This window comes from Copadichromis virginalis, linkage group LG16 (assembly GCF_057382275.1).
Source record: "Copadichromis virginalis isolate Kocher_CV1m ecotype Utaka linkage group LG16, C_Virginalis_male_GT1.1, whole genome shotgun sequence".
Lineage (NCBI taxonomy): Eukaryota > Metazoa > Chordata > Actinopteri > Cichliformes > Cichlidae > Copadichromis > Copadichromis virginalis.
This window is the reverse complement of record NC_140633.1, coordinates 11188968-11216643: the sequence shown is the minus strand read 5'-3', so window position 1 is coordinate 11216643 and position 27676 is coordinate 11188968. Positions and strand designations below refer to the sequence as shown.

At 40.1% G+C, this 27676-nt stretch overlaps 1 protein-coding gene and 1 long non-coding RNA gene across 4 annotated transcripts; one reads left to right on the top strand and one right to left on the bottom strand.

Moving 5' to 3' along the window:
• Positions 1–11080: 11080 nt before the first annotated feature.
• Positions 11081–22315, bottom strand: LOC146690293 (uncharacterized). Its single transcript, XR_014915762.1, has 3 exons — positions 22275–22315; positions 17301–17411; positions 11081–11222 (listed from the first exon to the last, which is right to left on the bottom strand). It is a non-coding gene; the product is annotated as an uncharacterized LOC146690293 (long non-coding RNA).
• A 16-nt stretch (positions 22316–22331) lies between these two features.
• On the top strand, positions 22332–25012 carry tent5c (terminal nucleotidyltransferase 5C). 3 transcript variants are annotated; one of them, XM_085435337.1, is made up of 2 exons: positions 22332–22420; positions 23691–25012. In XM_085435337.1, exon 2 carries the CDS (start codon positions 23713–23715, stop codon positions 24862–24864), a length of 1152 nt encoding a protein of 383 aa, XP_085291463.1. In that variant the 5' UTR covers positions 22332–22420; positions 23691–23712; the 3' UTR covers positions 24865–25012. The 3 variants fall into 3 exon arrangements, with proteins under 3 accessions (XP_085291463.1, XP_085291466.1, XP_085291465.1); XM_085435340.1 differs by having other exon boundaries at positions 22332–22440; XM_085435339.1 differs by lacking the exon at positions 22332–22420 and adding an exon at positions 22477–22744.
• Positions 25013–27676: the final 2664 nt, after the last annotated feature.

Below are 27676 nucleotides of genomic sequence, written 5' to 3'. Positions count from 1 at the left end.
CAGGCCAAGGGTGTCCAACTCCAGGCCTCGAGAGCCGGTGTCCTGCAGGTCTTAGATGTGTCCTTGATCCAACACAGCTGTTCTAAATGGCAAACTGACCTCCTCAACATGTCTTGACGTTCTCCAGAGGCCTGGTAATGAACTAATCATCTGATTCAGGTGTGTTGACCCAGGGTGAGATCTAAAACCTGCAGGACACCGGCCCTTGAGGCCTGGAGTTGGACACTCCTGAGGTTAATGAGCTCAGTCACTGGTTTCAGTTCATATTAAATACAAAACTGTATGGTGAATGATGAAGAGTCAGCGAGGATTATCCAGGATATGCTTACTAAGGACTTGTCACTCGTCAGTAGTAGGCGGTGTGTTTGGGTTAACACTCATATCTGGCCTTTTCTCTTCCAATCCAGAACAAAAACGCTCAGCTCAGGACTTTAAAACCTTTGATTTTATTAACCAAACATCACAGTCACTGTCTCCATCTTTTATACTGTCTATATTTCAGACGTAGTATTAACTAATGGGACACATCAAGGCCCAGTATAAAGCTTTGGAAGGGTCATTTCTGTTCCTCTCACGTTGGTGATCCCTGAACTATTCCTTTGGCACCATCATCAGATCAAAATGTGAATGTAATCAATAGAAAGTCACCAGAAACCTGCAGACCGATGAGACTGTAGTCTCAGCTGCACTTGTTTAGCACGACCTCACGGTGACAAGTAGAAACCTGTCCTGTCAGCATAGTGGTATCAACTTTTAGCTCAGATCACCACCTTGCCAATACGGCAACTGAAAGCACGCTCATCTTCTTTTTTTTTTTTATAATAAGCTCACAATAAAAAATGTTCAAAAACTGAAAATCAAATCAGTTGTGAAATGAGAAAATGAAATGGTTCACATGAAAAGTCAGATTCAATCATCTCAAGAAGAAAAGCAGAAAGTGAAAGCTTTAACTGGAAGTGGAGAGCAACGCTGTGTTATTTTTCCAATTAGCTTTTAGGAATCATATGAAGCAGGTGGTAGTAGTGCATGGCTGACTGGTTGCTATCTGAGTCTGAGCACAAAGAGAAATCAGACCTTTGTAACAGGGAAGTCGGGGCTAATGTTGTATTTCTAAATGACCAGCGACAATAGCAACAACACTCACTTCATCTTGCAAAACTGTGAATCTGCTTTTGTAAGTCAAAAAAGGAAGTTGGTTCATACAGCACACAGTTCTTATGAACAGAGGATTACAATAAAAGCCCGTACCACAATGCTGAGACAGAAGATCCCTGCACTGCAGAACAAACATCAAAGTGGACTTCTTAGCTTTCAACATCCCAGAGCTTGTGTGCATGCTGAACGTGCACAGCAACTCAGACGTGCTTTTGTTTTTGGTTACTGTGGCCAGCGTCGAGTATGTGTCATCACAGATAAACCACTCCGTGTTGATTGACTGCTACTCTGAATTTCCTTGGTACATTGATTCTGTTGCATATTGGCACAAGCCTGCATTCATCCACATGTTTGTCCTGGAAAGTCAAATTGATTTCATATTCACAAGAAACCAGCGGTTGGGAGTCTAAATGGCTGAATGGGAATTTCTTCCCTTGTTAAAACAAAGCAAATACCATAGAGAAGTCAAGTGTAATTTCTTTATTCCAACGTGTATAGCTTGGAGAAGAGTTTTGTTTGGGTTTTGAAACACTCTCTGTTTTGCATGTGCAGAAAACAAAATCTTTCTATTGAGTTACTGATGGCGTGACACAACCAGCTGGCAAAAGTTGAAACTGTTTGGCGCTTTTGACAGAAAATTGAACACATCCAATTAGACATAAATGAACGTTCAAAGCAAAAGAGGGTGAGTGGACAATATTACAGGTTGTGCTTTCCTTAACACTGAATCTGCAGAATTGATCCAGATCTTATGGCTGCCACTCAGATTCCCCGGTTGGGAGCCTTCCCGAGGAGGTAAAACTGACTATTTGACTGCAACCTTGGGTGGAAATAATACTTTGTGAGTGTTTCTGAGGTCAAGATAACACGGAGTACAATGCTTCACATTACTTTTGGCTGTTGTTACATGTGGAACAATGACAGCACATACAAACTGTGCAGTCAGATGTGAAAGAGGAGCTCAAACGGTGCACAGGGAAGAAATATTTTTTAGAAGTTAGTGGTTTTTGTCATATTTCAGGCCGCCTTATAGAACAAAATAACTGGGCGTCCATCATCAATTGAGGGAGGCCTCTTCTTGTGCAGCTTCCTGGGCCTAAAACACAGAACCCATTCTAATGTTTGTCAACCGGCATCTTTATTGATACATATCAGATGTCAGAGATACAGAGGACGCCATCAAATGTCACCTTAGATATGTCTGTGGATATACATTAGCAGATAGTTTCTGACCAGACAAAATATTCTTACTGTGCCAAGAAATTGCACAACTAAGTGTCTTTTCTGCCATTAAATCTTGCAACACTTCAGATTGTTCCTTCTGTTAGGCAAAAATCTAAGTCATATCCAAAACCTTGTTATGACACATTTTTTATTGATCTTAAGTTAAGTTAATACTTAACTGCCTGAGCTGGTTACTAGCTTGAGCTTGACAGCTGACAGGATCATTACTGAGATCTGAACTTGTCAAAACTTGACTCAACAACATTTCCAAACATCTGTTGAATATATGTGGGTGTTTGGAAACAGTACGATCATCCCCGTTTGTTTGTTTTTCATTAAAATGTATTTTATGGTTGACTTGTTCGACACTCGACGTGTGGGTGTTCAGTGATTCCTAGGTAAGGATCAATGGGACGGTCAGATATCTGAGTTGGGGAAGAAGACAGGTCTTCTCTGTTGTGTTTTGTTGGTTGTAAGCATAAACATGAAATGGGGTAGTGGGGGTTCATACAGTAAGTCATGTATATTTGTCAGCTGTGTGTCCTGTGGCCTGCATTCACAGACAAACCAATTAAATTAGTTTTGATTAAAGGAAAGTCAGTAAATTCAGGGGGTAGACTGAGGCTATGTCCAAACTAGCCGGATAAATTTGAAAGCGGCATTTTTGTCTGAAAACGCTCCGCGTCCACGCTATCATTTTCAGTCGTTCACATCGAACAACCTGCCTCATTTCTGTCTGCCGTTTATTTACTTTCCGACTCTTTGAAACGTCGCGACAAAATGTCGAGGAAAAGCCATTTTTTTAAATGGACTAATGAGCTGCTGTATAATGCCCTCCGCTATCTTAGTTTAATTGGACACATGACTGCATCACATGACTAAAATGTGTCATCATTTTCAAAAAGGCTGTCCACACTGTGACGTGAAAACGGTGTTTTCAAATGTATCCGCTTTGGAGAGTGTTTTCAAAACGCTGCATTTTCCTCTCAGTGTGGTAAGAAGGCCAGAACGAAGAGAAAAAGATGCGTTTTCAAATGAAAATGTCTCAGTGTGGCAACTTCCATGCAAACCACTAGCAACCAAAGCATTAACGTGTAGGTTTTTAGAGAAGCACCCTCTTTGTGACTGACAGTGACTGCTAGCAGCTTCTAACAACCACTTGGGGAATACAGATTTTTCCCTAACGACTGTTAGCAGTGTGTCACCAACCAGTCTGCACTCCTGTGGGACTGAAGCATGATGAGATGAAGGAGAGTTCATAAAGACTCAGGGAAAGAGCACTCCTGTCCTCACATAATTGCTACAATTTCCTCATTGGACTACAAAAAAGTGCATCTTAAATTCTTTACCCAATGAGTTCTTGCCATGCTGTTTCATATAACTTGTATAAGTTTTAACCATCAAGGAGAAAAATGACTTTAGTGCCATCTTGATGCATTCTCGATCATCCAGGAAAGTAAATCTCCAAAAGTTGATTCTGTTCATCTGGACGTAGCGTTTTGTGGGAGATCACTTGGACGAGTGATGAAACGTTTCTCCCACAAAACGCTACGTCCAGATGAACAGAATCAACTTTTGGAGACTTTAGCACCAGTGTTGCATTTTATTAAAGCAAAGGGCTCACAGTCTCAACAATGAAATGAATCCTTAACAAATGTTGCTCATCCTGCTGTCCACTCCTGTTTTTTCCCACTGAAGACATAATCCACTTTCAGCATCTCTGACATCTAAGAATTAAAGATTATCCTAAAAGCTGGAACACCCAAAATGAGGAAATAACCAAGCTAACCAAGTTACACACCCTTCACTTAACTTTGATCATTGATGAATCATATAGAGCTCAACCCACATTTCCAAATGTACTGCATTTCATGGCAGAATAGTTTAAAACATGTAAATGACCTGGTTCTTGTGTTGCACTTTTTTAGTCTATCCAAGTGCTTTATACAACATGCCTCATGCACCAGTTTCTATTTAACATCCACAGTCCAATAGCATGCAGACTGAAGCAGCCAGGCATCAAAACATCAATGTTCCAGTTAACCTGAGCTACAGTCACCTCAAGTTTACAGCCTCTGATATTCACAGGCTGTCTCCGAGCCAACTGCTAACCAGGCCTGACCCTGCTTAGCTTCTGAAAGCACACAAAATTGGATCTACCAACTTACAATGTAGAATTTAACCACATTTAAATAGTTCTTTGTATGCCCTGGTATGGCTGTATACTCTGTAGACATATAAGCATGTTTAGATGTTATCAAGTTATGGCATAAGATACAGCAGAAGCAATGACTCACATTAGAGCTGTTGATTGTTTTCGTAAGCAATCAGATTATAGGTGACTTCAAGTTTTTTTGAAGCACCTTTCTGTAGCAGAGAATCCACTGAGCTCTTATCAGGGCTGCAACTCAAAAACCTCAGTTAGGAGCCTCCCTGAGGAGGTAAAACTGACTATTTGACTGCAACCTTGGGTGGAAATGATGCATTGTGGGTGTTTTCAGAGCTCAAGGATACACAGAGAGCACAATGCATCACATTACTCATGCCTGTTGTTACACTTGCAACAGCACATGTAAACCATGGAGTCAGATGTGAAAGAGGAGCGCAAACTGCAATATTTTCACCTGTTGCATGTCTGCAGGTGTGTGGTAACAACCGGATGATCCACGCTTCGTTGTTCTTCGACTGTAAGGCTGTATGTGTGGGTGTTCAGTGATTAACAGATAACGATTGATGGGACTGACAGCTTCTTTTTAAGTGACGTTCAGATATTTTTAACTTAGAAAATCCCAAAGGTTGTCCACAAGCTGTGTGGATGGAAATCAGTAATCTCAGCACATTTACACATCTTTGATGAAGAATCCTTAAACATCGTTTTGATCATTAATTAGGCTATTTTACCTCAGGTTTCTGAATAAAAAAATGTAAAAAGACTTTGAATCTCTCATCTGCACAGCATATAATATCAAAGGATTCTGAAACTGGAGAAATCTCTGCACAAAAGGACACGCTGAAAATCATTTGGACTGTGGGTGTGGGGAACTCCAGTTCTCAAGGGCCGGTGTCCTGCAGGTGTCCTTGATCCAACACATCTGATCTAAATGGCTAAATTACCTCCTCTACATGTCTTGAAGTTCTCCAGAGGCCTAGTAATGAACCAGTTTTGATTCAGGTGTGCTGACCCAGGGTGAGATCTAAAACCTGTTCCCCCGTGTTAGACCCTGAAATCAGGCATGATTTTGTTGTGGAAAATGGTGCATGGGCACTTCCAGAAACCACAGTTTGCAGTGCCATCCAAAAATGCAGGTCTATCATAGAAAGAGGTCTTATGTGACTTCATCTTAAGGGACCACAGCTCATTTAAAATGGACTGAAGAACAGTGGAAAACTGTTCTGTGGTCAGATAAATCAAAATGTAAAAAGTATTTTTTTTTAAAACATGGACGCCACATCCTCTGAACTAAAGAAGAGAGGAAGCACTCAGTTCAAAAGCCTCCAACTCTGATGATATGGGGGTTCATCAGTATTGGCAGTATGTCTGGAAAGGAGCATCAGTGCTGTCAGATACATAGAGCTTTCAGACATGCTCCCATCCAGATTTTTTGCATATTTCAACAAGGACGTGCATAACTGCATCTATAACAGTAGCATGACTTTGTAGTAGAAAAGTCTGGGTGCTGAACTCACCTGCAGTCCACAGTTTTCACCCAATAAAATCATGTATTTGGCACGTCATGAAATGAGGACTATGACAAGGAGACACAGGACTGTTGAGCAGTTCTTGGAACAGTGCTCTTCTCCCTGAGGTCCAGCAGCGGGTCTCCTCAGATCCCAGACTTTTATGGCCTGAGTGAAGCTGATGCTGCATAGTAGCAAACATGGCCCTGATCTGTTGCTGCCATTAAAATCTTTCTTAAAATAGTAATTTTTAATGCTGTAGTTCACAAAACTCCATTTTTTCATATAAATTTAAGATAAGAATCAGATCACTGTAGCAGCACATTTAATTAAATTCACCAGCAGGAAACAGGCACTGTACGTATGACAAACAATGCAAACAGAGTGCAGGGAGTACTGTGTTAACTGGATGTGACACATGCAATAAAACAACACGGGCAAGTCAAGATAGTGATGTAAACAAGCATGTAGTTAAGTGTTGCTGGTGGCATTTTGCTGTAATGGAAAATGAACAAACATGACTCACCGCTGCTATTTGCACAGTTTAACTTTCCCGTAGCTCCTCAGCTGGCAGCGCCACAACATTCAATGCTTTGCAAAAGAATTGTTTTGCTTTCTCACATTTATCTTTACGATACAGCTGTAAATTGTCCGAGCAATAACAGAAGAAAGGTTTTTTTAAACATTGTTTATGTGGACTGACTTGCTTTTGGAATCAGCACTCTTGAGAAACAACAGTTGTCAGTTCCCTTTTAGCCTTGAGCTCGATGCCTAATTCAATTATGATTCTAATGCTCATCTTTACTGACGTGTGCGAAAGTGTCAGAACCTGTCATCAGGGGTACAGAGGAGGCCATCTAATGTCTTTGTGGAGGAAGAAGTTGATGCTTAAATGTAAAAAAGCTTTCTTTAGCCCTTTTATCGTCTAGCTAGCATTTACTACTTTTTGTGTAGCTAGCTCATGTTGGATTTTGACTTTGCTTTGGATGATAGTTCTGTTGTGGCTCTTCTTCAGTGTGCCTCTCTTGACTGACAGTCTGTTGTAGATTTTTGGTGTTCAGTATCAGTGGCTGCCTCCCTTAAAGGTGAGCTGTTGTTTGTGTTAACGCTTTTTGTTTTTCCAGAAATGGCTCTAGCTTCTTGTTTCGCTTTATGAAAACATTGCAGTCTTAGATTTCACTCTGAAGTCTCTTCCTTGTAGACGTTGTTTGTGCAGGAACTACACCGGAGCACGCCACCATGTCAGCGCAGCGCTCGTTTGCTTTTCTGTCCGTGTGAGCATGAATCAACTTGGAAAAAAAAAACAACCCAAAAAGACTTTAAACTGGCAGCAAGTGAGACAATGTGTCATTCATATGTGGGAGGAGTGGTTGGTGAAAATGGGCCTCTGCCACTTTCATCCCATTAAAAACCAATAATCCATCAGTCTTTGTCATTTACAGCACTGATGATCCAAACAAATATGCTTTTTCTTTTTTTAGACTCCTTGATGAAAACAATGATGAGTGTAAAAAGTGCTAAAACAAAGATATGATTTATATCTGTCAGTGCGCCCCAGGGCAGCTGTGGCTACAACTGTAGCTGCCTCCACCAGTGTGTGAAGGTGTGTGTGAATGGGTGGATGACTGGGTGTGTAAAGCGCCCTAGAAGGGACTAGCAAAAGCACTATACAAATACAGGCCATTTACCATTTATACAAACATGCACGAGAACAGTTATCAGAGCATCTTTATTTTTTTATGTCACATGTTCAGACTGTTTTCTACTGAATGAGATGAGTAAAGTATAAAAGTCCTTTTGTGATTTTGTGGTGCCTCACAACGTGACCCATTCTAATTAGGATTATTTTAAATAATTTATAACAATTTCAAGGTGGAAACCAGTTGATGAAGTGATTAGGGTGTTGATTTTATGGGGTTATTGCAGTGTGGCAGATTTCAGTTCTGCCCTACCTCATTCACTGTAGCATTGAAGCAGTGAAACACACCCAGATACTAATAATACCTACGCCCTGCTCCAGACAGGGCAGGCTGGAGTTCATTCAGTCAACTGTGAGCGAGCTGACGCCGAGTGTGTGCATGAGCAATGAAAGACACCATCAGTGGAGCTCTGACACAAGTATTAACCACAGAAATGAGTAAACAGAGAGCAGATCCTCTGTTTGAATCCACACATGAATGAGGATTAAAATGTGGACAGTGACGTTTATCTTGAAAAACAGGAGGGGAAGAAAAGAGTCACGTAAATTAGTGACATGGTCACTCCTTAAAAGAAAAAACTGGATTTTTATCTTTAAGGACAAAAATATGAATCAGAATCAGGCATGTTTTACTCAGTGAGAGCCAGGAAGACTGATTTACAGGCTTGGGTCCAAACTTTAAATGCTTAGACGTCCGTCACACCGTTCTCAACAATGTTGCTCAACAGCCTTCAATATGTCAACACAATGCCACCAGAATGCAATCAACCTGCAGCCTGATTTCAGAAACACTCTGCAACTCACATTTAGTCCATTTAAATTGCCAGCGATTAGTTTTAGTGCGTCTAAAGCTACATACAGATTAGTACAACCATAAAAAGGGATGTAATAAATGTTTTAGTGCAGGTGAGGGGACGATCACTACAGACTGAACTTACATTATCCAGGGATCATTGTCTCTGTCAAAAGTTAAACGTGGCTTCAGTGTTAGTAAAAACATGAGCTTACACAGCAACTGCATGAATAAGGAAGTAAAACAGAGTTTTAGCTTCAGGTGCAGCAGGAGATGAGGCGTCACAGAGAAACTCATCCGGTAGAAGGAAATCTGCCACTGAGATTGTTGGCTTCACAGAAGTAATCAGTTACATTTCTGGAACAGAAAACCGAAAGTTTCCCTCATCAGTGTGTCAGTGATCTCAGGTATTACTAAACCAGGCCCGGGTTCCCCAGGCTTCAGTCTCCCTTGGCATTAAATCAGACAAGATAAAGTTCAGGTATAACTCGAACAGTCTTAAAAATGAGGAAATTATCAAACTATAACACAAATTGTCATCAGTGTGTTAAGTGGCAAAGAAGAAGCTGTGCAGCCTGGGCATGAAGTGATAAATAGTGATCAAATTCTCTAAAAATAACCAACAATATCATTTGTTTTGGAAAGATTCAAAAGTGTGAGCAGTGTCATCAGCCAGCAAAGCATAACAGTGTTGTTGACCAGCTCAGACATCATGCAGTTTCTAAATGCCTCTGCTCGTTCTGGCAGTACGTCATCACAGAGACGTCTTCATGTCGCCAATTATCCCCACAGCCATCATCACACCACACAGTTCTACAGACACTACATAATACTTACTTGTCCAACTGTCCTTTACTTGTGCAAAAAAGAAAATAAAACAAAATCAAATATAGTAGTTTTTCTCGTTTACAAATTAGAGGAGCAAAAATGCTGAAACCTATACAGACATCCTTTCACATCACTTTAAATGAAGATTTTCCTTCAGCTGTGTCTTCTTAGTAACACTTACTCTTCAAGCCTTTGCAAATCTTTGGATTCTTTTTTTATTTACATTTCATACATCTTATTGTTGAAACTGGGATCATGATTCATAAATTATGCCTTTATTTGGTGTCATGGAACGTGCAAAATGTTGTGTTCTTCTTATAAAACAGTCAGATTTATTGTGGTTAAATGACTTGTTTGGAATCGTAAGACAGGTCAAGGATTGTTTTCAGTAATTTCCTGCTGATGATGATTCTCTGGCCCTTCGGCCGTTAAGGAAACACTCAGCAACCACATGTTCCTCTGATCAACTGCCTGATGTCTACTAAGCAGGAGGAGGCTATAAAAAGATTTCAGAGTGCAGCAATCGCAGCTTGCAGTTTCTACTGACTGAGATGTCATTAAGGAATGGCAGCTAAAGGGAGAAGGCCAAGAAACTGCAGGTCTGCAAGGCAGGGAAGCAAAGCAAACACCCTTTATGACTGCACTGGAGCTACTTCAAGAGCATGGAGGGGTTTCACTGAACTAATATGGTCTATGTGAAAAAGTAATAACGAGTAAAATCGTTCATCACACAGAGAGTGGTGTCCAAGCTGCAGTCATTTTGAGAACAAAGGCAAAGAAAAGAAGCCAGAAAACATTAAATATAATAAAAAATATATTAGTAAAATCCAGGAACAAACTTTAGTGTACTGTCAGTCAAGAGAGGAGAACTGAAAAGAGTCAAAACAAAGATATAAATAAAACCCTCGAAATCAATACAATGACTTAATTTAGTTTCTAACGAAAACAAGACAATAACGAAATAGAAGTTCATGGATGACGAAAACAATGATAAAAAGTGACTGAGACTTTCATCGAGGATAAAAAAGAGATGAAAATGTTCTAGAAGACGAGATCCAATCAGAGTGAATGACGTGCCCAGTTTTGCTGTCAAATGTCTTCAAGTAAAGACTAAAATAAGCAATACCCTGTTGTTGTAGGGTCTACCTTACAATATAAAGTGATTTGAGGCGGCTGATGTTGTGATTTGGTGCTAGATAAATAAAATCGAATTGAACTTAAAAATTTAAATAAATAAATAAATAAAATATTAATAATTAAAAAAAAATGCTAAATGCTAGCTTCACAAACAATGCTTGTCCATCTATTCCTTCTTTTATATATAGACTTTGTGTAGTAATACTTTAGGTTGTGTGTGTGTGTGTGTGTGTGTGTGTGTGTGTGTGTGTGTGTGTGTGTGTGTGTGTGTTCAGAGTGTAGTTTCTTGTTATGTTGAGGGAAAGCTATCTGCAGCACTCTGACATGAAGCTTATGTTATATTAGTACAACACGTACTGTAGTGTCACAATGTGACATTTCACACTTACAGCATCGGCCACAGACATCCATGTAGTCATGCCTTCATAGGAAATTCACTGCCATGAGTTATATTTCCTGTAAATTTTTCTTTTCTTTTCTTTTCTTTTCTTTTCTTTTCTTTTCTTTTCTTTTCTTTTCTTTTCTTTTCTTTTCACATAAACAAGACTAATTTGGGTCAATACTTTTCTAATCTGCGGGTTTATGTACAGACATATCTGCAATTTATGTTGGACCTGCAGCAGCTTACAGTGAATGTCTTTAGTATGCTCCGGCAGTGAGATAATGCGGATGACAGAAGGGGAGACGTTGATCATAATCCTGGATGAACTGAATGTAAGAAGAAAACAGAAAAGGAAGTCAGTGTCTGTGTGATGCTGAGTCAGGAGCACCTGTAAGAAGTCTGAATCAAATTGGCAACAAAAATAGGTCATGATCTCATTACTGGCAGGAAGATATTCTTCCAAAACAAGGACCTTTTGTTTTTTCATTCATTAAAAATGTCATATGTTATTCATATGATGGAGTTCAGTGTTTGGCTTCGTTTGGTTTGAAGTTTTTTGTTGCCTCTTATTACCTATTACCTTACCTTGGACTGTAATCCTCTTTTGTCTTTTTGTATTTTAAGCAGAATTCTGTCCACTGATGTAATAATTTGGGTCTTGTACTACAGCCATGTAAAAAATAAAGTTTTCCAAGGATTCAGTCCTGAGATCTGGACTTTGACTGGGACATCGCTGCACTTGGATTCTTTTCTGTTTGAGTCATTCAGTTGTAGATTTACTGTTGTGCTTGGAATCATTGTTCTGTTGCATGAACCGATTTCAGTCAAGTTTGAGCTATCAGACAGGTGGCCTCACATTGGAATATTTTGGTATACAAATGAGTTAATGGTAAACTCAGTGACTTTAAGGTGATCAGATCCTATGTCCTCAGTCCTCCACCACCTTATGGCTCTGTGGGATGACGTTTTTGGATGTTTTTCTAGGCTGTATTGCCACATTCTTCTAGAGAGAGCAGACTTCCTCCTGGTAACCCTTCCAAATAAGCCATTTTAGTTCAGTCTTATTCTGTTTGCACCGTCATGAGCTTTTAACATGCTAACTGAGGCTAATCAGACCTGAAGGCTGGAAGATTCTGGGAAGATAGCGGCATTGTGTTAACACACTCCTGAATGCTGCACACCAGCCAACAGCCCAAACTTCTGCTTTTACAGATTTGCTCACACTGCTCGCAATTAATTCATTAAGTGCAGTTAATTAGCAACACCTAGCTGCTACTTACCCTATTCCTGTAGATGAGTAATGGTGCTCTTAGTTTACTTAGTTCTCTGTTTGGTTACTTAGTTTACTTAGTCATGTGAAAACTTTCTGTTTATGTAGTTTGACGATACTCAGCTGTCCATTTAGTGTATTTGCTTTAGCACTTGGTTATTTTTAGTCTCATATTTTCCAGGTACACGGTGAATAAACCTGCTTTTTCCCGTAAAGAGTGTTGGACAGCCTCCATAAATTTTAAACGGCATATAACAGATGGACACAGCCACTGTGATATCACCCACTGCTTTTGGGCTCTGCGTTTTGCACTCATCACATCTAAAGTAGAAACTTCTTGGATGGTCACTACACAAAGAGTCATATTAATGCCATAAAATGCTCAAAAAGGACTAAACAACAGAAGCATCGCTGAGATCTACCAGACAGCTAGCGGCTGATGCTGCCTGTATCAATAAAAAAAACCCCAATTCAATGTGATGAATTCATGAAATATTTACAAAGTCCAATACTGTTTTTTAAGTTGTTAAGGGAAGCACTTTAACAACCCATCTTTGGAGACAGCCTCAAGTGGCCACTGGAGGGACTGCATTCTTTGGCGTGGAGAGATTGAGCATCTATTCTGGGAACAGATCTCTGCCTCTGTCATCCAGACAGACTATTGTTCTAAGTGCTGCTAACACTGCATTGAGACCATTAAAAGTTCTCCTGCCTTTCTTTTTGTCATGTGTCCTCTTTGCCAATTTCATCCTGAGCCAGTCTCTCTGCTCTGCTGTTGTTTCAATATACAAATGTTCTCTTACACAGATGGGCTTTGGCCTCAGGAAAGTGATGTTACAACTCTGAAGAGATTTCTTTGTCCTATAAAATGGACAAAAACAACTGAACTGCCCAAGATGTTTCTTAGCTGGCTCTAACATATTCCATTTAACAGTCAATTTCTTTTGTGCTCAGACGCCAAGGATCATTCAGATGTCTTTCCACAGTTGTATCACTCTTAAAATATGTTTTATTATTCTCTCTTGCATGCAATAAATATCTGGAAGCGACTTTTTGGGGTAAAATAAATCAATTTCATGGCGATTAGGAAGAAAGGGACACTGTTTCTTTTCATCTGCGGAAAGATATCTGAGTGCAGCAGACATTCATGGAGAACATGTTGGCTTTAAGATGAACACTGATCCTGTAATAATGGGCACATAGGGGGGGCAGAGGAAGCCCAGTGCGTTTATGGCCAGACTGAGTCATTCAGAAAAGGTTAGCGCATGTTTACGTCAGCGGACATCGTGGAACCTTTAATGGCACTCTCGTGTGACAGCTTGTTTGCTTGCACGGGTGCGCACAAAGGTACATGCAAATGAACTGTGTTGTGCCTTTGTGTGTTTAATGTGTTAATGGCCAATGCTGCTTAACCACCCATGGACTGGACACACTGAGTCACCTCTCAGATGGCACAGCACCTAACACTCGTGGGTAGGAGGATGCACATATAAGTGACTTAGGTAGTCTAGTCAGAGAAAGTGCAGACCTCTGTCCCTTCAGAGATGTTCTATTCAAGTTGCCTATGTATGCAGCTCCATTCATGCTGCATATTTTCATATTTAGGAGGCAGATGGCTTGGCATAAACAGCTGAAATAACAGGAGTGATGCTCAGATGTTTTGTTCTGTCAGCACAGGCCTTTGCATTTACAACAGAAACACACCAGCAAACACAAACTGCTTGGTGAGGAACGTCCAGAGGAGGGCTGTTTTTACAGTGCTCGAGTTATTTAGAAAAGCAAGCGAGATCTGAGAATCCAGAAATAATCACAAATAAATACCAAATGACTTTGACATTGGTTGAAATCCTGTTGTTTAAATTATTTAAACTGCAGCTCGAACTCTGTAATCATATATTATGAACCTTGGCTGCTCTGTAATAATACAGTGGAGGAAATCATTATTTGATCCTAAGCTCATGTTTTGTGGCAGTTTTGTTTTAATTGGGAGTTTTGATGTAAAGAGACAGAATATCAACCAAATATCCCCCCAAAAAAACACATTGCACAAAAGTGAGGAATTGACTTGTATTTCATGGAGTGAAGTACGTGTTTGATTCCCAAGCCAAACATGGCTTAGTACTTGGTGGGAAAATCCTTGTTGGCAATCACAGCAGAAGGATATTTTTTGTAATTGGTCACCAGCCTTGCGGACATTTTAATCCACTCCTCTTTACAGAGGCTGAAGCTTGGCAGCTTGAAGCTTCGGCTCCCTCCACAGATTTTCTGTAGGACTGAAGTCTGGAGACTGACTAAACCACTCCATGACCTTCTCCATGTGCTTCTTCTTTAGGCACTCCTTTGTTGCCTTGATGATATGTTTTGGGTCATTGTCATACTGGAAGACCCATCTATGACCTTGTCCAAGGTGTTATTGTATGACTTAAGACTCTGTCCATAGGCCACTCAAACAATCCAAAGCATAATGTTTCCACCTCCGTGCTTGACAGGCGTAGTGTCCTTTGGGTCATGTTAAGCATTTCATTTTTTTTGGAAAGGTCAAGTTGGCAGATGCAAGAGAGCTGTTGATGCAAGTTGATGCAAAAGACCTCGACTGTGGTTGCATCTGACCGCAGCACTTTCTCTCAAAGCTTCTCTGAGTCATTTAGATTTTGGCAAACAGGCCTGTACATGTGCCTTCTTGAGCAGGGGGACCTTGTGGGCACTCCAAGATTTCAGTCAGTTACAGTGTAATGTAATACCAATGGTGTTCTTGGTGACTGTGCTCCCAGTTGTGGCCTGATCCACCAAATACCTCATGATCATCCTCACCCGGCGAGGCAAGATCTTGCATGGAGCTCCATTTAGTTGATATTTTGTCTCTACTATTCCCACCTGTTTTATACTGGGTGAAGCTCAGGATTCAACCACAAGGAACTGGGAGCTAACAAAACAAAGTCTGCTATTAAGTTCTAGAAGTAAAGAACCATATCTTAGTTCCCCCTTACCAGGTAAAGGAGTTAGAAATGTATTACTTTACATTCATTATTCGAGTACATGTTATTAAATTAACTCACAATATATAGTTATTTTTACAGTACTCCTCTGAGAAGGACAACTGTAATTAATCGCTGTTGATCTGGTTGAGAAATTACCTGGGTCCCAAACACACAGCTCATTCGGCCCTCTTAAGACCACTGAATGTGCCATGTGGCCCATTTGTAGCTTAGAGATTAAAGTAACTCAATCTTCTAGATCTTACCTCGCACAATAATAGCAGTACTACCTGTGCCTTCCTAAAACAAATGTAAACGATATGTTGGTGGACGTGTAAACCGGAGGTGCAGAGAACATGAAACACGATGTACTCGGAACATTAACGCGTTTGTTTAATTTAAGCAGATGTTTCTGCCTGGTCTTTAAAACCCTAGTGTGTTAAATTTCAGCTGCACTAATCAATATTGTACATTAACAATGGATCAAGTGACTGTTTGTCATGAAAGCTCTTTAAATGTCCCTTTTTTCAGCATCGTTGGACAATAACATTCAACATTTTACAAAACCTGTTACGAAACAACTTATTGCTTTCATGTTTGTTTTTCTAAGTCCATAGAGTCTCACTTGTATGTTTATAGCCTGTCGAATTGCTTAAATCCTTTATAGAAGCATAAAGTTTATCACTGCAGTGAAACCAGTTTGTGTGCACTTTGAATCTTCAAGCTGTTAAAGCGAACAACACTGATCAGATCACATGACCACTGGATTCTAGGCAAGGTGAGAGATGACGCGTAGGAGTTCTTACAGGAAATCCAGCCTTGTTGATGTCTTTCACTGCGACCTGGTAATAACACAGAGCGTGGTCTATTTCCTGCATAGCTGTGTCTTTGTGTTACAGAGTATTGGAGGAGTGTTTCTTCAGAGACAGATAATGAGTAGCTCAACACGCTGTCATTTCTGCGTTGGTACTTTCCTGTCAGCAGCGGCTAACCACCTAGCTCATCTTCAGTCTTAGTGCCTAGTTATCTTTGTGTCGTCTGTATCCAGACTCCCACTGTCTGTCATTATAGATCCTCAAATTAAACAAAAACATTTCTGTAAACCTCCGGGTGGTTTTCATCTTCAAGTAGGTTGCCTGATGAGGATTTGTGTTGTCTGCTTCCACCCTAGTACGGCTAAGGTTAATGGACTTTTAAAGGACTCGGCAACATCTCTTCTAGGTCAGGATAATAACGAGCCTCATCGTGAACTACTTTGTTGTAAGAAATAGCCTCAGTGAAACCTGTCGGCACCATCTTCTGTAGACTATAATTGTGATTTTTATCTTTTGAATGAAAGGACTCTCTGCTCTTAAGATGTTCATTTCCACGCTTTAAGCATTATTGTTTTGTGGAAGAGCAGTGTGTTTCAGATTCAGGCATTTTTAAACCCCAGTCTACCTGCCTGACCCCATACAACCACCCTGGTTAAAGCCTGCCAGTCAGCCCTATACTGTGTAGTATAGTTGGCTGCTGAAAGTTTGCACAAGCCTTCAATAAAAACCAATTTTTGTATTAAATAAAAAGTAATTTTGTAGATGACAGTGACTGTGACTTTCCATTTACCAGATTCTTGTGCATCCTTCAAATCTAACCGGAGACCGTTCATTTACAGTATATGTAAATGTATATGTGGCAGTTTAATCCTGTCCAATTTCTCTGAAAGTGAGTGTGTTGATGTGACCTTTACCTTATCTTGTGACAGAACTGGAAAAAATTCCTACAGCCAGCTCATGCAGGCTTGAAGAAAGCTGAGACCAGTCAGGTTCAAGCTTTCATAGCAATATTTTAATCATCACAATTCTGGAGGTGTATTTCTTCAGGTGTGACACCAGCAGAGGCTACTTTTTATTTCGGTAAACTTTTCTGTGCTCTCCAGAATATAAATCATTATTTATAAAAATGCTTATCTATAAAAGCAAGTTTCTACAATCTAAGAAGCACAGACTGTACACAAAAGATGGGCATAACAAGTATGGGGCAGTAAGGACTCTTCACACTTGTGTGAATGTAAGAGAAAATCAATCACTGGTAACATCAGCTAAGCACTGTGCTAGTAATTGCTATATACATACCATCTATTTATAGTTATAAGAAACTGCAGTTTAAATTAAGATTACCTGATGTTCAGAGTCTTCAGTTCTTGAGCTTAAGGAAGAGTATGGTTGGTTGCACCCAGTGACACAACATTTGGTTTTCTTTCCTCATTGCTGAGAAAGCACATTAAGTAGCTGCAAGACAGGTATTATATTAGTGTACTGACCAGACAAGTAGGCAAACAGGTATACAAAGACATGCAAATAGTGCATTACAGACATTCTAGCAGCGGTCGTTTGTGTGCGAAAGAACAACTCTGTCAGGTGCGTTTCTGTCCCTTTTGTAACTCTGTAGACCCTTCACATGGATAAACAACTTGTATAATAGACCAAAGGATAGGAAAAATAATAGGGGCCCTTTATAGTCACATGGTGTGTGTTTTCTTTTTAGTACAGTCCTCTGAGAGAGCGCCAGAAAGTCCGTTTTTAATGAAGTGCACAAGTTCACTTACATCCATTAACATTCTTCCCTCAATAGATGAACAAACGTTTTGTTACAATACCACGAGGGATCACCTGAAAAAAACACTGGCAGTAGCTGGGCGATGAGCATCTGTGTATGCATCCAAGCTATCGGCTCACTCATGTCAGCTAAGCTTTAAAGGTCAAAGTTCTGAACACACCCAGACTACTCACCAGCCGCCTGAGGCCTTGTGGTGTCATCTGCCATCAGGCTTAGACAATTCTGCATGAAGTCAGGACCAAAACCACAGGCAGACACACTGTAGCAGATCTTTGACTGACACATAGATAACTGACATATACTATATATGCAAATCATTTGATAAGGAGTCCATTATTGTTGTATTTGTTTTTACTATTTTCAAAGATGAGAAAGAAACTGAAAACATAGCCTTATAACTATTTCTAAAGTATCCCAAATCAGTGTAAAGGTGCTTCAGTTACCAATAAGGCATATGATAAAATGTTATCTTACTGATTAACTGAAAAATTTCCGGGATCAGATTAATTTGAGTCTAAAACCCACAAATGGTAGCATTTTATAAGTGACTTCCCCTGGTGTACTTCCCCCTGAAATTAAATGGAATTTCAGTGAATTTTATTTGAAATTATAACTTAATTATATTTATTTAAACATCCTTCGAGGTAGGTACACTAGAGTAAGGGTAATACATCAGGTTTTACAGGAAAAAAGAAATAGTTATACTGGAAGTAAGTTTAAATGCTTAGTAATAAATCGTGATTTGTTAGGCAAGAAAATAATCCACTCCAAAATTGGACCTGTGCCCCAAAAAGTACAAGGTATGGAAATATTGTTTGTTTTTCTGGAAAATTATCAGGAAATTAGCCATTAATTAAAATTACCTATGTAGTATTTAACATTGCATAGAGTCTAATTTTTGTCTCCTTTCCAGCACTATACACAGAAATCAGGCACTATTTGCGATTACTTTTCCACTACTACTTACAATCTAATTATTTCTTCTTTCCTGTGACATACAACTTCTTGTGACCTACTTAATATGACTTTTACAGTACTTGAAATTGCTTATGTAATAAATTGTATCTTCCAGTTAAATACCCAAAGTTGTTAAATATTTAGAATTACTCACTTTCACACACAGGTTTTTTTTTCATGTAAAAACCCAAATTGTTACCTCCCTATTCTACTACAACTACCTGTAAGTATGTGTAGGTAAATACATTGTAACTTTAAATAAAATAGAGAGAAATTCCATTTAATTACAGAGAAATACATCCTTAGTTGCAAGTGGTATTATAAAGTGTTACCAACAAAATATTTAGTTATTTATTCTTTCATTTATTATTGTATTGAACATATTCTTATTACACTTTTATTCAAGTAGTGTGACTGTTTGTTTGTCTCTATACACCAGGTTCAGCAGTGCTTCCAATTTTTTTGTATGCTTGTGCTTACATAACAATAAGGGTTGTCTTATCTTATCCTATCTTATCTTATATAGTTAAATTCAAAGCCAAGTGATTCTGAGACATCATCTTGTGTTCTGGAAAATTCATAGGGTTGTTTTTCAAACATTTTCATTTTTACAAACGCTGATAACCAACATTATAGCTGCAGCCTGTCAGTTTTACTGCCCAATTGCCCCAAAACAAGTTCCTCTTTCATCTGATCTTTGTGATTACTTCATCACATAAAAGGGGAAAGTAAACCTCCTCATCCTTATCAGCTTACAATCTTCCCTTTGTTCGCTTAAATGAAATATCATTTAAAACTGTATTAAAGTGAAATCTGAAAATGACATCAAAGTTTCTGTCATCACAAGTTAGAATTTTTTAAAAAAAATCTTAAATGAGAAGCTAAGGCAGACAGGAGGAGGGAATCCCCCTGCTGATCGGCTAGTTTCCTATCAGTGTTCCTGATGCTGACTCACTGACGCTGGTGTGCAGCCTGGCTCCCTTAGGGGCTCCACGCTACCCACAATCCACAACCACGCAGCTGACACAGCTTAAACGTCACACTGCTGATCGGTGGTTTCATCTCACCTCCCGGTCTTATCGTCGTGGACAACACAGAGGAAAGGAAATGGTTCTTACTCGTGAAACCGAATCTTAAGTCACCTATTCCCTGACTCATTCACTGATGTGTTTATGTGTAAGGGTGAGCAATGTGGAAGGGGATTCGTTTTTGACACGAGGAAAATAAATCTCACATCAGTTTTTTATATATAATGATGTTGAATGGGGATGTAATTAGTTTTGTATACTGTACTTTTCACTTTGTTCAGTTTGCAATTTTCTCCCTTTTTTGTTATGGATTTTGCTGCAATTCCTTAATAAATTGCTTTATTTTTTGTCTTTAAGTCTGTTCATTTTTATATGTTCTCATTCAGTCCTCTCACAGTGTCAGGGGATTCTGCAGTTTATTTCTAAAGAATCATTAACAATAATTCATGTTTGAGAGTGAGCGAAAAGCTTTCTTGTGGATACTTAGCATGAAATTCTTGTGAGGATTCTTCCACAGAAATCCATGAGGTAGGTTCAGCAGCTGGGGAAAATATCTACCAGACACTACATAGTCTGAGGAAATGTGTCGTGCCACGGCGGTGTATGTGTTTGGATAGTACTTTGTCTATATAAAACAGGCTTGTCTTAAGGGGGATTAGTGGTTCGAATGCTGTCTTTTAAATGGTGGCTGTGTGTGTCTCCCAAGCAGTGGGTTATGTGGAGGCGTGTGCGTGACAGCCAACTTCATATCTCATATTTTGGACTTTGAATGCTTACAGAACAGCTCTTTGGAAGTGTGTGTAACTGTGTGGGAGGGTATTCATTTTTGAAATCCCACATCAGTTTAGAACAGTTTTATGATGTTGAATGGGGATGTCTGTACTGTACTTTTGTATACTGTACTTTTCACTTTGTTCGGTTTGCAATAATTTCACTTTTTTTTGTTATTGATTTTGCTGCAAATCCTTAATAAATTCAGACTCAATCAAAATCAGAGTACTTTAATAGTCCCTAAGGAAATTATGTAATTGTTTCATTTTGTTCTTTAAGTCTGTTCATTTTTATGTGTTCTCATTCAGGATACAGTTGTCTTTTCAGTCCTCTCACAGTGTCAGGGGATTCTGCAGTTTATTTCTAAAGAATCATTAACAATAATTCATTGTTAAGGGAAAACCTTTCTTGGGGATACTTAGCATGCAGATGTGGTGATTATCAATGTGGGTGTGATCTAAAGAGGATTTTTAAGTTTGTGTTCTAGTGAAATTCTAGTGAGGTTTCTTACATTGAAATCTATGAGGTAGGTTCAGCAGCTGGGGAAAGTATCGGCCATCATTGCTTCCTGTATAACTTCCTGTATTGCTGTTAACAGTTAGTAGAAGGCCAAGTATTTTGCCCACTTATCTATTAAACAACACACTTTTCTTCAAGACATACAGAAGATTAACTGTACTCACTGCAAATGACCACTGGTTACTGTTTGACAGATTTAGACAGACATTTGTCCTGGTGTAAGATGATCACACTAAGCCCATGGAATTTGTGAATTGATTGGTCACTAGTAATTGCAAAAAAATAAAAAAAGAAGAAAAAAATCAAATACTCTCTAATTCAGAACAAGATTAAGAGTTTTCATTTAAGCATTTTTAAAGAGATTTAAGAGACTGCTTTTGTTTGACCTCTGATTTGCATTCTATTACTCAGATACAGGGGTATTTCCAGGATTATTAATTTATGAATTTATTGATTTAAGTGCAGAAGAAGAATAAGGCCGTGGGGTGTCCACAGGAACTCGGAATATCTAATGAGGAATAAATGGATTGTGAAAAACACAGGGCACAATTTTCTGGTTTCAGTGGAGCCCTATGTCATCATAGAGGTGGTGTTACATGACTGTTTAGTGAAATTGATGAAATGAGTATTTAGGTCTTTTATTTAAGTAATAGAACAAGTGTTTTAAGCTCAAACAATACTTACAGCTGAAGGACATTTTAATTAGTTACACACTGATAGGTAGTTTTATAATATTAACAATAAAAAAAATAATAAGTCACTGGAGGCTTAAAGAGTATTGACTACAAAGTGCAATGATTGCACATAAAATACAGTGGAGTGGAAGTAGAAAGTTGTAAAAGTAAAGTATAAGTACATTTACTCTGTACTTCAGCGACTACTTATCCATATTCTAGCTCATTCAATGGCTTTGAGAATAGCTGCATTCTTAGTACTTTAATCAAATGTCAGTGGTAATAATTACTATTTTTTTAAACAAACAGTTACGTACTAGCAATGCAATATTATGCACAGGATAAATATTTTGGGTCAGAAATACTGTGAACACACACACAAACACATAAATGCTAATAATTAACAGTAGCTATCGCTGAAACATAGATGGTACTTTTAGCTTCCCTGTTTTAAATAAATATGTATCCGGAGTATATATGAATCTTTTTTGTTTTGAAGTAACACGAATTAGTAGATTTTATTATAACAGTCAAAATATCAGCAAATATCAGCAAAGTTAAATTAAATTATGAAATCTTTGCTTACCAACAGTTAAATTCTACTCTTAAACTAGACGCTCCTGGTTACTTGGCAACGCATAAACCTCATTGGCCAATCAGATACTTAGCAAAGGGCATTGATACAGTCTGACGCGACCATTATTATGTGATCTGCAGATGATGAAAACTGAGGTTTGGAGTTAATATTTAAAGTTAGCATTTTATTTTAACTATCCTCGCTGTATTTCTCACATTGTACTTTCTAAGTGTAAACGGCACATTACATAGTCCGAGGAACTGTGTCGTGCCACGGCGGTGCATGTGTTTCGGAAAGGTCGTACTTCGGCTATATAAAACAGGCGTGTCTTCAGTGGGTTTGTGGTTCTAACGCTGTCTTTTAAACGGTGGCTGTGTCTCTCTGTCGGGCAGTGGATTATGTGGAGGCGTGTGCGTGACAGCAAACTTCACATCTCACGTTTCGGGCTTTGAATGCTTACAGAACAGCCTTTTGGAAATGTATGTATCTTTTAAAACCCTCCTCAGTTTCTTACGCAAATCTGTGTTTTATTTTCGTAGTTGGGGAAAGTGGTGCGTTCGCTAAGTTTGAATTGCTAAATTTAAAGTTTGCCGTGCTGTAGCCACGATTCAAAAACGTGTCGCCGGTTGCGCTATTTTAACGTGAGACGTAGATACCTAAAGTGTGTTGCTTGAGGATATTCTAACTTTGCATAACCGCTGAATTCACAAAGGGTTTTATGGCCATATGGCTAAGCTAACCATAATACTATCTTGCTAGTGTAGTGATAAAGCATTCTTATCGTCAGTTTCAGAGCAGAGTTTGGTACGCGTTTTAAATGCTGTTAGCACTGAGCCTTATTTGCTGTACATAGAGTAAAACTTGATTTTGACCTCCGCACGGCTAAATTGACAAGTCAGCTGGAACAAATAACTGCTGTTTAAAATTTTGCCCAACGTGTGTCGCGGCGACTTTTGTCGCTCCATGTAGTGGGGAATAACTATTAGTAGTACCGGTTGTTTATTCGGGAGACCCCCGGCTTTACTGGACTTGAAGCTAGCTCGGTGTTTGTCTCTCAGCGGTTCTGGAATAAAAGGCAGGCTTGCGCAGTGAGCTGTTCTAGAAACCTCACGGGCTCTGTCCTTTTACTGTGTGTAGCGTGCAGGTTGTCTCGTGCTCGCGTTCTCCTGTGCTCGTGCTGAACGCTCCTGTTGCTGCTCCTGTTTCACGGCAAGAAAATGGTTCTTGATTACATTTAACTGCGCCCCCCACCTCCTTTAGACACTCATTACTACAGCTAGACCAAATTTGGTAAAATTAAGAGAAAATGATTTTGTTTCCTTTAAAGAATATTGGCTAATATTTTCACATGGTAGACTTTATTTGGTATGTGTCACACTTGAGGGCTGTCACTAACATTTTGTTTTTTCTGTCCTGCCTCCTTAGTCAATCTAAACTTTTTGAGAAGATGGATAACAAGGAGGAATCAAACAGTTGTCCCTTCAGCGTCTTGACTTGGGAGCAGGTGAGCCGGCTCAATGAAGTTCTGACTGAGGTCGTGCCCGTTCATGGACGGGGGAACTTTCCTACTTTGGAGGTGCAGCTGAATGATATTGTGGCTCGGGTGCGCTCCCGCCTTGAGCTCAGCGGCATTAAGGTGAAGGACGTACGGCTTAATGGCTCCACAGCCAGCCACGTGCTGGTGCAAGATATTGGCTGGAGCTACAAGGACCTGGACGTCATCTTCAGGGTGGACTTGCCACGCGAGGCTGAGTTCAAGCTCATCAAGGATGTTGTGCTCAGTACCCTGCTGGACTTTCTGCCTGAGGGTGTGAACAAAGAGAAAATTACACCGATGACCCTCAAAGAGGCCTACGTGCAGAAGCTAGTCAAAGTGAACACAGAGCAGGACCGCTGGAGCCTCATCTCCCTCTCCAACAATAATGGCCGTAACGTGGAGCTGAAGTTTGTGGACTCAATACGTCGGCAGTTTGAGTTCAGTGTGGACTCTTTTCAGATTGTGCTGGACTCCATGCTCTCCTTCTATGAGGTGGAGCAGGCACCCATGTCAGAGGCCTTTCACCCCACTGTTGGCGGGGAAAGCATGTATGGAGACTTCAACACTGCGCTGAGCCACCTGCGAAACAAGCTCATTGCCACCAAGCGGCCTGAGGAGATCCGAGGCGGTGGCCTGCTGAAGTACTGCAACCTGCTGGTGAGGGACTTCCAGCCTGCCAGCGAGGAGGAATTCAAGGGCCTGGAGCGATATATGTGCTCACGCTTCTTCATTGACTTTCCTGACATAGGAGAGCAGCAGCGTAAGGTGGAATCCTACCTCCAGAGCCACTTTGTTGGCGAGGAGAAGAGCAAATACGACTACCTCATGATTCTCCGGCGAGTGGTTAACGAGAGCACGGTGTGCCTCATGGGTCACGAGCGGCGGCAGACCCTTCACCTCATCTCGCTGATGGCCTTCCGAGTCCTGGCGGAGCAGAACGCGATCCCCGACGCGTCCTGCGTCACCTGCTATTACCAGCCAGCGCCTTATGTCCGGGACCACAACTTCAGCAACTACTATGTGGCCAACCAGAACATTCCAACATGGCTGCCGTGTAACTGACGAGACAAACGACTTGGGATGAGCAAGATGGCGTCGCTGCTGCTTTTGAGAAGAGAAGGAATGAAATTAAGAAAAAAAAAAAAAACATAAAAAAATGTTTGGCAATAAATAATTTGTTCCTCTCAAGGCACAATTATATTTAATTGGACGAGCGTTTTGCTTTTGTTTTCTCATTCCTTTACCGACAGAAGTGTCTAGGTCATTGAATAGAAAGTGATATTTTTAAGTGTTTTGATTTTGTTTTCTTTTTCTCTCATGTTTGGTTGTTTCACTGTTTATCAATCCCATTCTTAATGGAGTTGCATTTTGTGCCTTAACCTCCAGGTTTACCCCATCAGTAATTTAAGTATGGGCTGTGATTTGGAGAAAGGAAAGAGGAGCTAATGCCGTAGCCTTACATTTGGTTTTCATCTTGATTTAAAAAGAAAAAGGTTGGAAAAAAAGTTGATAAAAAATGCATAAAATATTGAAAAATAGTATTATTGTATTATTGGGGAAAAAGTAACAATGGGTGACTGCCAAAAAAAAAGGGGGGGGGGAGAGAAAGCTCATCACCGGTGTTAAAGTTTACTGTGGAGGGAGAAAAGGTGGTACACTAATATCCTGTCAGAAATCAGCGGGAAGCGAGGAGTCGATTTGTTTTAATTCATTTTGACATGTAAATATTTCTGAGACATCTGTGCCAGCGGTGCCTGTGATTTGTAAATGATGCAAAAGAGAAAAAAAAAATAGAAGTATTTTTTTATTTTTCCACTGTGAATTTCAACATAAGATTGGCTCCCCTCCCTCCCCCTTGTTTCCTCAGCCTTGTACCTTTCAGTCGAGACTGGCTTCGAGTGGAACTCTCAGACAGCGTAGGCCTCAAATACATGACCTCACTACTTTCCCTGTCTTTTAAGTCCGAAAGCCTTGCCATTGACCTCAGCATGCCACGACCCCTGGGTTATTGTGGGAGGCAAATGGACAGGACTGAGCCTGGTGGGGGGGGGTTTAGAGAATGTGCTTGGCTGGGAGTCCCGGATTGACAGGCTAGTTGTCTCTTCCCTTAAAAGGAGCAGCACATGGAGGGGCCCGAAGGGTTGTCCCTCACAGCTACTGCATGCTCGACAGCAGCCCTGAAATGGGAGCCACCTCTGACGCAGCTCGGTGCCTCTCCAATTACTCTTAGTCTATAATTATCATCCTTCTCTTTTTTTGTCCTGGGGTTAGCTACCTTTGAAGCAGGGAGCTGGAGCCTGGTTGTGTGATCTGCAGCAGCCCTACCACCTTACATATGTGGCAGCTGAATCACTTCCTGTCCTCATCTGTTGCCTGATGGGACACGGAGCGTTTTGAACCCCTTTTGTGGTCATGGGGAGGGCAGACAACATGCCTGCTAGTGGGATACCATTCCCCCTCTCAGACCTGGAATTTCATCAGTGTGGAAGCTACGACCAAAACGGCAGCAGAGATGAAGTCGCCGCTCCAAACCTATGAATTTCTATTTGTAGCCAAGCCTAATATTAGCTGTTAATTTCTGAACACCTGAACACACTGATGACCTAAGCTGGAAGTATTTCTGGCCACCACTGCTCCTGTTGGTTTTCCTGACATCACAGCAGCCAAGTTTGAGAGGATTTCCTCATGAATTTGTTCCCCCAAATGCACTGAGTTTCTCAGAAGTTCGGCTCCCTGTATTGCTGCTGCTGATCTCACTGTGGCTTGTGTTGGTACGAGATAACCACAGACTTATCTGGTTGGCTCATAATGTCGGGGTTGATAGAACAATTGAGGGAGATCAGTTTGGTCTGGCTGCAGGTCACATTTGAGGGGCAGGTTGTGCCGTGTCAGCTTAGCTGCAGCGTGTTTTTGTTTTTTGTTTTTTTAAACTTCTTTTAAGAACATGCTCTTGGACCAAAAGTCTGCTTTACAACCAGCAACTGAAGCACTCAAGTGCCTGTCACTTTGTGGAGAGTTGATCTTTTTAAAAGGTTTTTTAATGGTGGTCATAAAGGGGGAAAGGTTAGCAAAAGTTTTCTTTCAGCCTGTGAAGCTTTGATATAAAACTGTCTGTATTAGATAAAAGTTTATAAGGTGAATGCGCATATTTTTGGTTGAGGAGCAAAGTAATTTTGTTTTGACTTTAAAATTTGAGGGATTTTTTTTTTTCCTATTAAGATTATTTTTCTTTAACATTAGTTTGTCCCAAACCTTATTTTGTCTTTAAAATCTGCAGTCATTCCCATGACAGCCATCTGAGCCTCTTGATCTTAGTTTGTTTTTTTTTTTTGTTTTTTTTTGTTATAAGTTTGGGCCGTCATGTCGCTGTAGTCATGTTGACCTCTGTCTTGCCCAAATGCATTCTGTAATCTGACATTTTGAGATTTTTTTTTTTTTTTTTTTTTTTTCCTAACAGGTGCTGTATATTTACACCTTTCAACTGAATAATCTTTCCAGCATTTGCCTAGGACTGTATTCTCTAAAACAGCTGGGCTAATTCAGTTTGTCTGACTGTTCTGTTCCCCATTCGAAGCACGAAATACTTAAAGTGCACTGACGAGCTGTACGGTGGCACAGTAGCTGGAGGTCACAGAGTAAAGACCCCCTCCCACACTGGTGGAACACTTTAAAGAGGCCTTGGTCAGTTGCTGTGTGAGCCGTGCTGGTCCTCAGGGACTGCATGTTTTTGAAGACAGTTTTGTCCCCTTCATATTTTGTTTTTCTTTTAAATTTATGAGAGCAAATTGGTTTAATCTGCCCTTGATCCTGAGATGCCCCCTCCCACCTCTCTTCATTTTTCGTCTTTCCTTTGTTGTAATCCTGACTCTCCCTC

What these genes read in the sequence shown, in the direction of transcription:
- tent5c (XM_085435337.1), top strand. Translation starts at nt 23,713, where the DNA reads ATGGATAACAAGGAGGAATCAAACAGTTGTCCCTTCAGCGTCTTGACT.